At 49.0% G+C, this 13083-nt stretch overlaps 2 protein-coding genes across 2 annotated transcripts; both read right to left on the bottom strand.

Annotated features, from left to right (window-relative positions):
- Positions 1 to 1732: 1732 nt before the first annotated feature.
- Positions 1733 to 6523, bottom strand: M421DRAFT_426289 (P-loop containing nucleoside triphosphate hydrolase protein). Its single transcript, XM_033594354.1, has 5 exons — positions 6436 to 6523; positions 6009 to 6386; positions 4017 to 5932; positions 2634 to 3962; positions 1733 to 2570 (listed from the first exon to the last, which is right to left on the bottom strand). Exons 2-5 carry the CDS (start codon positions 6234 to 6236, stop codon positions 2222 to 2224), a joined length of 3822 nt encoding a protein of 1273 aa, XP_033443300.1. The 5' UTR covers positions 6237 to 6386; positions 6436 to 6523; the 3' UTR covers positions 1733 to 2221.
- Positions 6524 to 8549: 2026 nt separating this feature from the next.
- On the bottom strand, positions 8550 to 10595 carry M421DRAFT_96423 (uncharacterized protein; the record flags this gene model as incomplete). Its single annotated transcript, XM_033598391.1, has 2 exons — positions 8550 to 10483; positions 10550 to 10595. The coding sequence occupies 2 exons, from the start codon at positions 10593 to 10595 to the stop codon at positions 8550 to 8552; spliced, it is 1980 nt and encodes a 659-aa protein (XP_033443299.1).
- Between the last annotated feature and the right edge of the window lie 2488 nt (positions 10596 to 13083).

Below are 13083 nucleotides of genomic sequence, written 5' to 3'. Positions count from 1 at the left end.
GGCCTGGCGGGTTTTCGTGAGGCGAGGGCTAGCTAGCCAATCAGGATGCAGGGTTCGCGCACAGATGCCCCCTCCGGGGCCATACGCGCAGCGGTTCATACGGAGAGGAACGTCTAGATGTCTGCGCTGCGAGCAAGGTCCTTAATAACTAGTTAGGGCCTGAGGGCATCTCTGGTGGACCTATCAGTGGGAAGCAGACGCTTAGCATTGAGTCAGATATCCCTCTGGATCCTATTGTTGAGAAAGTAGAGGACTGCAAAGACAATAGGATAGATGAGAGTGCTAACAAAGCGTTACAGCAGACGCAAGCCACGTCTAAGCACCTTTCTATATCAGCTCACAACATGCAACAGACAAGCTTACCTAAGCTGTTCTATCCTGTAGAGCAAGAGTAGATTAAGATAAATAGTCTTTTAGTTAGTTGCGTGGTTATTTACAAACAGTTCTAGAGTTGTGCAATCAGCCCTTGTGCTTGCTGTACAGCCGTTGCTAACCTTTGTAGTAGTCTGGCCAAAGGCCAATAAAGGATATCTACTTCCTAACAACTTTTGCTAAAAAGCATGCACAAGTTAACTAGACGTCTAATTAACTGCGTAGATAATATATATCCAGCTTAAGCCAAGCCGGCTAAGCTAATGTAACCGGCTAGCTCTAGCTCTTCTTTAGCTTTAGAGTCTAGACCGTTACAACCTTTGCTATTAGATATCTACGCAACGCAACATTGCGTATAAATTCTAAAGAGTGCAGATTATTTGTAGCACTTTGTTGCGCGATGCCAGCGCGCTAGATAGTAGTATTCTGTAGAGAGTATACCAACCTAGTTCTCTTTTGTAAAAAGGAATCGGGTTGGGTCGCGTGCAGGGGTCTCACTAGCGCCAAAAGGAATCGGGTTGACTCAACCCGGTTACTGATTAGTAGTGAGCTTACCTAGTAACTTCTAATTAGTGACGCCGCCTAATAGGTCCCTGCTTAATTGTACAGGTCTAATCTTACTCCAGCTCGCTCTATCTGACACTAACATAAACACTGCCTATTTAACACAATAACGCGGCTTGGGCTAGTGCAGGCTCTAAGGCTTCTTAGCTAATCAGGAGTTGTCAGGTCTTGCTCAGCTCATCTAGGGACTCCTGATTGGTCATGCCGCCCGATAGGTCCCTGCTCGATTGTACAGATCCGACCTCACTCCAGCTCGCTCTAGGTATCTGACAATATTATTCTAGAGCAAAGCAGACTAGGAATACTTGCGAGCAGATAGGATGCTTTAAGATTAAAATAACGCACGTGCAGGCACAGCACACCTACCTAAACAAGGGTAACAGAGTACATTATTGTGCAATATACTGTGCACGCTGAGCAGACTAGTGCCTGAGAGTGAAGGTCACATTTTAGGGTTACATCTTATGGGACTTGCTACATCATCCTGCAAAACCATCGATGGTATTAAGGTAGTTCGCCAAGAGGGTCGGCCCGTACGCCTATTGTGACGGTTATTGAAAGCTTTTGGTAAACTGCATTGATTATTGAAGGCTGGTCTATAGGCTGTCCTTGTACCAGCTCGCGTATGACCTTTTCGTAGCAGGGGTCCCGGAGATCCATATCTCACACACAAAAGTAGCTATTCGCACGATTAACTCGCATCTTCCACTTATTGCTAACAGCATAAATAAAACCATTAACGTACTCTATCACCGAGCCGGTCATATCACCGAACCAGTCACTTAAAATCCCACCAAAAAACACAGAAACCATACCCCTGCATCTCAATAACTACTTAATAGAATCTTCTAAAAACTTCAGAATAGAGCTGCATCTATACTAATAAGACTGTTTGAAAGTCTTAGAGTGCTTAGCCCTATATTGCAGATGTTGTTTAGAAGATACTGAAATACAGGGGTAGCTGCAGGCTATCTCAACATCTATACTAGCTATTAGTCTAAGACTTTTAAATAGTTTTATTAGTATAGATGTAGCTCTATTCTGAAGTTTTTAGAAGATTCTATTAAGTAGTTATTGAGATGCAGGGGTATGGTTTCTGTGTTTTTTGGTGGGATTTTAAGTGACCGGTTCGGTGATATGACTGGCTCGGTGATAGAGTACGTTACACGTATCCTCATGGATTTTCCACAGTCATATCTTGAAATGCTTTCAGTGTGACAAATGACGCGGTGAGATCACCAACTTTCCACCTCATTAACTTCGCGGTCAATTATGTTATAAGTAATCAAGCTAGGTCCTGCAGATTTGCCAAGTTCCAGAACAATCCCCGCTTAGCCAGAAGCTCTTCGGGGCTGCCCATCTCAGCCAAAGTCCCCTTGTCCATGACCCCAACCAGGTCCGCGTTCATAACCGTTTTGAGGCGGTGAGCGACCATGACCGTCGTCCGTCGTCTGCGGAGAGCATCGATCGCCCGCTGCACTACAGCCTCAGACTCGCTGTCTAACGCCGAAGTGGCTTCATCAAGTAATAGAATCTGGGGATCACGCAACAACGCGCGTGCCAAGGCGAGGCGTTGCTTCTGCCCGCCGCTAAGCATCCGTCCACTGGTTCCTAGAAACGTCGACAGCCCTTCACTGCATATATGACGGCGTCTCAGTCAGATAGTCTATTAGAATAGAACAAGGATGCCGACTTACGGGAGCGATTGTACAAAGTCAATGAGATTTGTCTGCCGACATACGTCTAGAATTCTAGCATCGTCCACCTCTTCGTCAACGAGACCCACGGCAATGTTTTCCCTCAGAGACCCGGAAAACATGATCGGTTCCTGACTGACGAGGGCGATGGCCGATCGATAACGTTGGATATCCATATCGCGGATGTCGGTCCCACCGACGGTGATTTGACCTTGTTCCAGCTGGTAGAATCGAGCGAGCAGCGAAAGACAGGTACTCTTCCCACTTCCACTTTGTCCCACGAGCGCGAGCGTTCGACCGGCAGGGACGCGTATGGTGAAATCGTTAAGGGCATTCTGTGTTGGTCTGGCAGGATACGCAAACGAGACTTTTCGGAAGTCTATGTGACACTCCTCGTAGCTTTTGGGCAAGCCATTTCCTGGGATTTGAGTTTTGTTCGGGCTCGGGTCATGCTCGGCATGGTGCAGGTTGATGATTGCTTCGAGCTCTTGTGCACTGTGAGCCGCCTTTCCCATATCTGGTGCAAAGTTGAAGACCGATCCGGCGATTTGCGCCCCGGAGACCAGACTGATAATGCATACGTAGACTTGAAAGTCGGTGTATTCACCGCTGGCAATGAGATTCCCACCATACCAGAATGCCAAAGCTGCGCAGAGGTATACAACAGACTGAGAAGCGGCATAAAGAGCAGAAGAGGAAAGGATAGGGCGCAAGGAGTCAGCGGCCTGCGCGGTGAGAAAGTTGTTGTAAAATGTCGTTGCCTGTGTCTCCATGCCCAACGAAGCAACGGCACGCACTGATCGGACAAGCTCTCCAGCATATAATGCTGCACGGAAGCCACTCTGCCTTGATCTGGCGTCAAATGCCGCCAAGACTTGCAGCCTGAGCCAGCCACATGCGACGACTATCGGAACAGTAGCTGTGCACACGAGAGCCAGCTTCCAGCCAATGACCATTGAAAGCACAATCCCCCCAACGATACTGGCCATGAACGTCATGATGCCGCCGATGACTGGACCACCCATGCCTGCAAGATCGTCAATACCTTTGGACAAAGCACCCGCGAGCGCGCTTGGTGAACTTTCCACCCTTTCGAAAAAAGCTACATCCTGCTGCATGATCCGTTCACAACATGTTTCTCGAACCCTTTGGCATAGATTCTGTGTTGCTCTGGACAGCGTTACGCAAACGATCATCCAGAAGATCAGCCCGGCGCAAGCGAGAAGCAGAAAAAGACCACAATAGAGGTTGGTGAGATGTCGAAGCTCTCCATATCGTTCTCGAGGCAGTCCGAGGGTGGTTATCAGCTCTGCGGTTAATATTGATTGTCTGGTGAAAACATCAGTATCTACCGTTTTTATGTTTAATTGTGTAAGAACATACGCAGGTATGAGTAAGCCACCGAGCAGGGCACATGCAAGCCCAACGAGCAGCATTTTCCAATCTCCTTGGCTCATCGCAAGCATGAACGAAATTGATCTCGTCTTGCTTGCTTTACTTGACTCGTCAGGGTCCACCTCTGACTCAAGGAGCATGAGCGATGGACCTTTGATGTTTTCGTCGTGTGTCTCTTGACGGGTCGGCACCTCTGTCGAGTCTATTTTTTCATTAGTGAGTAGCGATAGAGGCATATCAGAGCTCTGTTCCTTGATCTGCTGTTGTTCGATTAAATTTGCATATAATCCATTGCGAGACATGAGCTCAGCATGTGTCCCTTGGTCGACAACGCTTCCCTCGGCCATTACCACGATATGGTCGGCGTTAGTAATTGTTGACAGCCTGTGTGCAATGACGATGGTCGTGCGTTGCTCCGTTGCAGCATCTATGGCGGCCTGAACGGCCTTTTCAGAGAACGAATCCAGCGCAGAGGTTGCCTCATCGAAAAGGAGTATCGTGGGATCCCGAACCAAGGCACGAGCAATTGCCAGCCGCTGTCTTTGGCCGCCGGAAAATTGTAAACCTCGCTCACCTACTCGTGTCTGGTATCCTTCTGGTAAAGTTTCGATGAACTCGTGCGCCTTAGCCTTTTGAGCGGCTTCCACAGCCTTGCGGTGTAGCAGGTCCCCGGTAGTAGAGCAGCCGTAGCAGATGTTCTCCATAATCGTCGCGTCAAAAAGAATAAGGTCTTGGTCCACCAAACCGATCTGTTGACGTAGCCATTTCAAATTAAGCGTTTGAATGTCTCGGCCATCGAGCATGAGGATCCCATTGGTAGGTTCGTAAAATCTTTCTAGCAAGCCAAAGACACTGCTCTTGCCACCTCCTGAAGGGCCAACTATCGCTGTTTTCTTACCCTCTGGGATAGTCATACAGACATCTTTGAGGACCTTGACTTGGTCTCGAGAGGGGTAGATGAGATCGACGTGTTCTAGTACAATCTCACCACGCACAAATCTCGGCTTGTCACCTTTGTCCCCAAGAGGATCCTGAGGAGACCGCCGGCCGATGGTATCCAGAAGGGCTGTGGAGATGGCGATTCCCAAAGTCAGCGCCTGGAAAGAGGGCGCGATGCGTATCAGGGCAAACACACCAATGACAACGGCGAGTACCGTCGTCACTATGCTGCCTGACGATACGTCTCCCTGCATCGTGTAGACCGATCCTGCCCAAAAGGCTACTGCGTAGATGAGGCATGGTATGGCGTTCATGGATGCGATCAGCCCGGACGAGATATTCTGACCTCTGCGCTCCTCCAACGCAGCTTGTGTCAGTGCGGCAGAATACCGACGGCTTATGAGTGGTTGCATTCCAAAAGCTAAGACCTGACGGATGGCACCAAAGGCTTCTTCAATCATGCCACCGGCGTGGCTAAACAGCGTGCGAGCTTCCTTTTGATGTCGAACAGCCCGTGCGCCGCCTAGGTATGCCACAAGAAGCATGAGAACAAAGAATGGTGTTAGAATCAGAGCCGTTTTCCAGTACATGACGAACATGACGACAAAGGCAGCACAGAAGGTAGCGACGGCACTCAGCAGAATGGAGATCTTGCTGGTGATCGCCTCTTGCAGAGTCCCCGTATCGGACATGATGCGATTGGAGATCTCGCCAGGATCGATAGTGTCGAAGAAGGCCATGTTTTGACGCATTACAGCGGAAAGGTAGGTGATCCGCAAGGTTCGGGTGATGCGTTCACCACTCCAGAAGAAACCGACGGTGGCCAGAAAGCTAAAGACGAAAAGCGCAACGGCGAGGTAGACATAGTAGACTGCGAAGGTAGCGACTTTGCTCCGCAGCTCGGCTTCGCTCACAGATCCCGCGGTAAAACCCTCGAAGACGGCCACGAGCAGGCCATAAATGACCTTTGGACAGCATGCCAAGGTCAGCACGCGGACGACGACGGGTAGTGTAGTCAGGGTCAAGAGTTGAGCAACGTACCGGCACTAACGGGTTTAACGCGCCTGCGACGAGAGCACATATTGCACCCACGCCAAGCACAACTTTGTCGGTCGTGCTTGCATACAGCTGAATGCTCGTCTGGGCGCCGCTTTCATGCTTGAGGCGGGGGAGTCCATGCAACTGCCGGTCAAGAATAGCTCGTTCGTCACCTCGTACCGGCACGACGCCTTCTCGTTCTCGTTCTGGCGCTAGCGACGATGATGTCATATCGAACTCGAATAATCGCAAGAGAAAACGAAGCTGCTATGATTGTCACAAGAATAAAGGAGGAAAGAGACGTCGTACCTCAGTTTAGAAATGCTGTGAGTGGAAGGCCTACAAGATGTATGCCTAACATGTGACCTTTACCCTCAGGCACTAGTCTGCTTAGCGTGCACGGTATATTGCATAATAATGTACTCCGTACCCATTACCCTTCCTTGCTTAGGTAGGTATGCCGTGCCTGCACGTGCGTTATTTTAATCTTAAAGCATCCTATGTGCTTACAAGTGTTCCTAGTAGTCTGCTTTGCTCTATAATAATGTACAACTGCAACTACGTTCTATCCTATGTCATATGCTCTGCTAAATCCTAGATAAGCATAAGATATAAGCAAGCATAAATCCTAAGCTAAAATAGGAAGGTTGCAATTGCGCTTTACTTTAGTCTAACAGCAAGGCTGTAGAGCTAACAACTTTTAAAGGAAAGGATCACTAGGCAGGTCGCTAAACTAGTAACTTAGCAATTAGCTGTGAGTATATTTACAATTAGAACAAGCCACCCGTTGTTCTGAAAGTGACCAGGGTCAGTCCACAGAAGTGGCGTGTGGAGACCCCTTAGTTTATAACGTAGTGCGGTGGCGTCCTCCACAGGGTTACATAGCCCCAAATCCTTCACTCTAAATACTTCAGGCTCTTCCAATCTTTCAAGCCTGTTTCTTTTAGGGCGCTCTTCACGGGGCTATCGGTTGAAAGCCGGTTTTCCTGTCGTCTTAGGCATTCAGCGTAAATCACTGCTTAAAAAGGCTAGTCAATGCTTACTCCCAACAGTATCTATGCTTTCGTGGAAGATTCGTGCGCAATTGAAGTTGAGCCGGCGTTCGAAAGCCTTGGAGGTGACTCGCTCATAGCCATGGATATCGTTGCTCGTTGCAAGGCTGCAGGGAACGTTCTCACTATAAGAGATGTCTTAGAAAATAAAACCTTCCGGGACATGGCGGCTTTAATCAAGAGAAATTCTCCCAAGGGTGCTCTGGATGGTCTCGAAATGCAGAAAGTCGTTTGGATTGATCACAATTACAATTCGCATTCCGTTGTTCCATTTCAGCATCTCACGATACTCAAGTTAGTATATCAAAGAGATGACCCAAGCTTCACGGTTCCGCATAGCAGGCGTTATGAGGATCTATCTGCGCTCAAAGTACGTGGTTCCAAAGATGCCATGTTGACTGTTGAAGATTCGTAGAGACGTACAGTCGATGCGCGGGGCCCGCATACATTTGAGCAACCTATTAAGTGCCTGTAGCGTCTCGTGACACTCCTACTCTTCCTCCTCCTTTTCATTCCCAGCTTTTTGTTGAAGAGTCATCGGCAGCTCGTCATCGCCTTGAATCCTGCGATCTTTTTTTCATCTGCTCCGCTTGCCCTCCGTTGCATCCTTCGCGCCCGTCCTTCGCGCCCATCCTTCGCGCCCATCCTCCGTGCCCATCCTCCGCGCCCATCCTCCGCGCCCATCCTTCGCGTCCATCCTTCGCGCTCATTTCACCCTACTTGGCGATTCGCCTTGTTGGACTGCACCTGACCGGCTGTCTTCCCCCTGCTTGTCAGAAGCTTTTCTGGGCGTGGGGGATTCTCACACCATACGGAATCACGAGGCGTATGTGTTGGAACAATGGAGGACGCGCTTGGCAAGTCGTGTGATGATAGCGCTGCTTATCGCTGCGGGATAAGGGAAAGTCGAAAAGCTCGTACTGTTAGGTCGCACAACACATTTTTTGGTGGTGTTGCCCAGCCCCTTCTGATATCCCTGGGCCACTGTCGTACGAGACTCGACAGACTGCTATCTTGCGAACTGGACCCCTATCTGCGATAATGGGAACTGTGGAGCAGATGCAGATATCTCTCAGTCAGTGCACATGTCAGACACCAGCCCCAAGATGTTCTGTATTAGCTTGATTGTCCGACTACGTGTCCATCCTAGTACATTGTTTCATTAGGGATCTGAGCAATATGCAGGCTTGGGAATTATCAATCAGATTGAGCCTCACTTACGGCTTTCGGTTAAAAAAGTTCCTAACTCAGTTTAGCTCTTACTGTATCACGCTGATGGAACATGCGTTCCGTCTACTGGTGCGCCTAGACATGACCACGTCCATAATCGCCACAGGTGCCGCTTCGGCTGCTGCGTATGCAAGTCGCTCTGGCATGTTTTACTTTGTACAATTACAAATTCTTAGTATTGAACAGCGTGCTCTTATTTCATTTATTACTCCTGTTTCCAGCGTTTTATTGCCATGGTATTGTAGATCAGATGCGCTCTACCCTACACGATCGAAAACCTAACCTCTCGCCGAATCGTCTCACCGACCTCCAAAACATGCGCACGACTCTTCCGAGAATACACAATGAAATAAGCTACCCAGGCGTTCACACCTCCAGTCACAGACAGAGTGGCTCCTTTCTTCAGAAAGCAGAAGCACTCAGAGACGTGGTCGGCGAGGTCAGGGCGTCTCTCGAACAGCTCTGCACATACGTCTCCAGACTCGTACACTCCGCCGTGCTCCACTGGAATAAACACCATCTCGCACCAATACTGTGCTCCCTGCTCGAATGGATGTGCAAGTTGTTTGACCCGATCCTTTTCATCGAGAGCAAACAGCAAGCCGAGGCCAAAGTAGTCAATGCCATACGTAAACTTCACCGCTGACGACTCTTGTATGCCTGGTGGTCGAGGGTTGACCTCAATCAACCAGGCAGATGGAGCTTCTTCGACAGGGACCGCACGCTCGACCAGATCGAAGACGCCATCCTTTATCGCATATTCCATGCTTGAGTTCTCCATTCGCGCTTCAAGATGGTAGAACCCATCTTGGAAACCCATGCGTAACAAGCTACGATGAAGGCTGTCCCGAAGAACTGTCAGCTCGCGCTCTGGAAGTTTCGAAGGCAGGACATTGGCTAACTCGATGAAGGTTTTGACATTGCCTTGACCATTTACGTCTGCGCTTTTCGGAAAGTCGTCCGATGCTTCGAAGAACAACAATGCTCCGTTGCAAAGCACGAAGTTGGCATCCAACTCCGGCCCCTCGCAGTACTTTTCGATGACGAACTCTTTGCCGTGTCGGTCGGTGTTGATGGCCTGTACACCTATCTCAAGATGTCCTAGGTTCTCGACCCGACATACGCCCTCTGAGAGGAATCCATTGCAAGGTTTGATGATCAGCGGGAATGGGAGGCGATGTTTCTGCACGATGGCATGCGCTTCCTCGACGCTGGAGGCCCGATAAGCATGATGCCCTTCGAGGATGCTTGTCTTGAACTTGTCGGTGGCAATGTCGTATGCGTCTGGAGAGTACGTCGGCAAAGAAAGCTGAAGGGCGGCCTCGGCAACTGGGGCTTTGTAGTGGTCGCAGAACGTTACAATGCCATCGATTGGATACTGTAGCGAACGGACCGCCTCTACGATACGATTAGGGAAGTCGTCAGGTGGCTGTAGCAGGAGCTCGAAGGAAACGAATTGCTTGCACCAATGGGCATAGCGTGGATCGTCCATCCAGTGTCCAGGGTTGTCGAACACAACTATGTCGATGCCAAGAGCGTAAGCAGCTGTGTATATAGTTTCTCCTGTACCCCCATTTTCTGGCCCTGAGCGTCCACCCTCAACCAAAACCAGAGTCTTACGCTTTGGCTCTTGGGCTGATAGCCAAGGGAACGACAGCCGATTGCGCAACGCGACGTTGAGAGATCTTGACAAGGACTCGTACGTGACCGTGCTAGCAGAGTCGTCCTGCTTGAGAAGCAAGCCTGCAGCGGATGCTGCGAATGCATCCGGAAGCCGCAATTCTTCGATGTTCACACGCTTCCCCGCGTATCGCTGGTGCGGCTGTGCGAAGCTCACAGCTTTCTCCACCAACAAGCAGTTTACAAGGCGTAGGGGGATAATGTCCGATCGTACGATGTATCCAGCGACCGCTGGGATGATCAGACCGAGGACACTTCCGCTCTCGCGTTCAAAGGCTGCCGAGAGGGCGCTTATCACTAGGTGAAGCGCTGCCGTGGACCCAAAGTCCCGCGAATCGATTTCATGGCGCTCACTCGCAGACGACTCGATCGAGAGACGAACGTCCCTGGTGTTCTTCGGCCACACAAAGTCGGGAGATGTTGAGATTTGCCTGTAACAAAGGAACACAGTCTGCCAGGAAGTCGAGCTTGAGGTATCGGTCGTGCTATCATCTCGCCAACTAAACTCGAATCGGGCTTGAGCAGGGTGCCTTGTCAGCAGAATGTCGAGAAAGAGATTGGAACCAGAGAAAATCTACACACCTTCGCTGCTCTCTCCCGCTCTTTGGGCGGTAATGATGTTCGGCATTTTATCACGGACGACGGTCAATGGTATACGTTCTGTTACAAAGACACTGTACTCCACTATACTCTTCGCTTTTGTAACGTCGAAAAAGAATAAAAGCCAGCTGTTGCGAAGAAGTCCTACCTGCCGCAATAAGGAACAACGACGTGAGGACTGACTGATGCCGTAACTTTGGGCCAATATCAGTTTGTTACGATTAGGCTCAGACTTCTTTGGCCACCCAGCGACCGGCTCGTATAAGCTTGTTCCGACGCTTGTTCCGACGCTTGTTCTGACCGCGCGGTCAGTCTTCTACCTTCCCGACGCGGTTGCTGTGCCCCACGGGTGGGGTGTGTGGGTCCGGTCGAATTGCCCAGAACAGCTAAGGAAAATGGCGTGACTTAACTATCGTTTGGGATAGTCAAGGGGCAGGAGGAACGATGTCGAGTTGACTTGGCCGTGGGGCACTCCTTCATCCTTCGGCCGCCCATGACCCCGGAGCAGAATGAAGCTTTAGTGTGAGCATGCGAATTCCCCACACTATATACCTGACACCGTATTTTCGATGCTGAACATGCTGATCAAGCATCCTCCGCTCACCGAGCATTACTGCAAGCAGTGTAAAGTGCATATGTCGCAGCAAGGATCGATGTGAGGATATCGCATGATCACGGTGAGGGTGCACATTACATGATCGGCATCTGCGCATGATCAACGGCGCGATACTAAGTCAATCAGACACAGGCGGAATCACCACAACCAAGTGTTAGGGATCGGATGCAGTCTAGATTAGTAATTAGTGCTGTGAGCACAGGATAGACAGAATAACATTTGTGTATAAGTTAAATATCACTTGTCTAATAACATAGATAACGTATTCCATCATCGAGTGGATCAACTCATCGAGTGGATCAATTTCTGCCAAGCCTACTCACTCCCTCATTAACGCGATATGTCTTAACAACAAAACGCGCAATTATCTAACTAAGAAGGCAGAATTAAGTTTGCCCTTTCTGCCTATAATAACCACGAAATTCAAAGCCTCTAGCGCGCTGCTAAGGCGTTCAGCGTGCCTCCTACAACATTAACTTGCTAATACTACGGAACTACGCATCGTCCAGAAACTCGTAATGGCTGCTATAAGCTTACTGCTACTGAACAGCAAACGATTGTCCAATATGTACTTGACCTTGACTTGCGAGGATTCGCGCCCCGGCTGTGCGAGGTGGCAGATATAGCTGATAAACTGCTGGCTGAACGCAGTAGTGAGCTAGTTAGCAAGCGCTGGGCTGAGCGCTTTGTAGCGCGCTCACCTGAGCTCAAAATGGCCTTCAATCGAGCCAAGGATAGGCAGAGGATACTGCAGGAGGATCCTGCGCTCATTAGCGCGTGGTTTGAGCTAGTAGAGGAGACTAAAGCCAAGTATAGCGTCTATCACAATAACGTACACAACTTTAACAAGACTAGCTTCTAGATAGGCGTTATTAGCTTAATAAAGGTTGTTACAGGTTTAGAGAGACGCGCTTAACCTGCTCTTATTTAGCCTAGCAATTGCAAGTGGGTTACAGTGATCTAGGGTGTCTGCGCTGCTAGGTACGTGATCCTACCCTTCATTATCTACAAGGGACGCGTCCACATCTCTGACTAGTACAAGAAGGCTTTAATACCGCGCAATTAGAAGCTCTTAGTCTCTAAGAATAGCTAGACTAACAACACACTTAGTCTAGAGTAGTTAAAGCACTTTAATGCGCATACAAAGACGCGCTAGGTGGGGGTATACTAACTGCTTATTTTAGACAGCTATAAGAGCCACCTTAACTAGGATTTTAAGGACTACTGCCTTAAGCGCAAGATCCTAACCCTCTGCATGCCTCCCTATTTGTTGCACATCCTCTAGCTGCTTAATGTAGTCTGCTTCTTGCTGCTAAAGCGCAAGTACTCCTAGCACGTTAGAGACTTAGCATACTAACGCGTCTTCTATATTAACAAGGAAGGCTTCCTCCCTGCCTTTAAGGACGCATTTTTTAACATATTTACAAAGGAGAACTATTAAAAGGCCTTTAAGGCAGCAGGGCTAGTCCCTATTAACGCGCAGGTTGTGTTAGATTACCTTAAAGTGCAGCTGCGTACCCTACTACTAGTCCCTCTCCTAGAAACGCTGTAGCAGTTAAAGACTCTAAGCAATAACGTAGATTATCACAAGCCAGCCATATCACCAAACTAGCCATTTTCTCTTAGCATAACTAACATAAGTTACTATAACTACAACTACTTACTATTAAATAGTAACCTAGTATACTATGTGCTTGTATTAGATTTAGAAGATGTTTCTACACCCTCCTAGCATGTTTGTGTGTTATGTCTAGTCTTGCTGCAGTTCCTACAGCGCTAAACAGTTAACTAAGCTCCTAGTTAACTACCTCTACCCTAAGTTAGGCTGGCGGAATGGGTATACTCCAACGTCCTTCGTGGGTACCCCCCAAAACTTTGTCAATAATACATGGATTCTAGC

This window comes from Didymella exigua, assembly GCF_010094145.1.
Source record: "Didymella exigua CBS 183.55 unplaced genomic scaffold M421scaffold_56, whole genome shotgun sequence".
Lineage (NCBI taxonomy): Eukaryota > Fungi > Ascomycota > Dothideomycetes > Pleosporales > Didymellaceae > Didymella > Didymella exigua.
The sequence above is the reverse complement of the archived record's forward strand: the minus strand, read 5'-3'. Positions and strand labels throughout refer to the sequence as shown.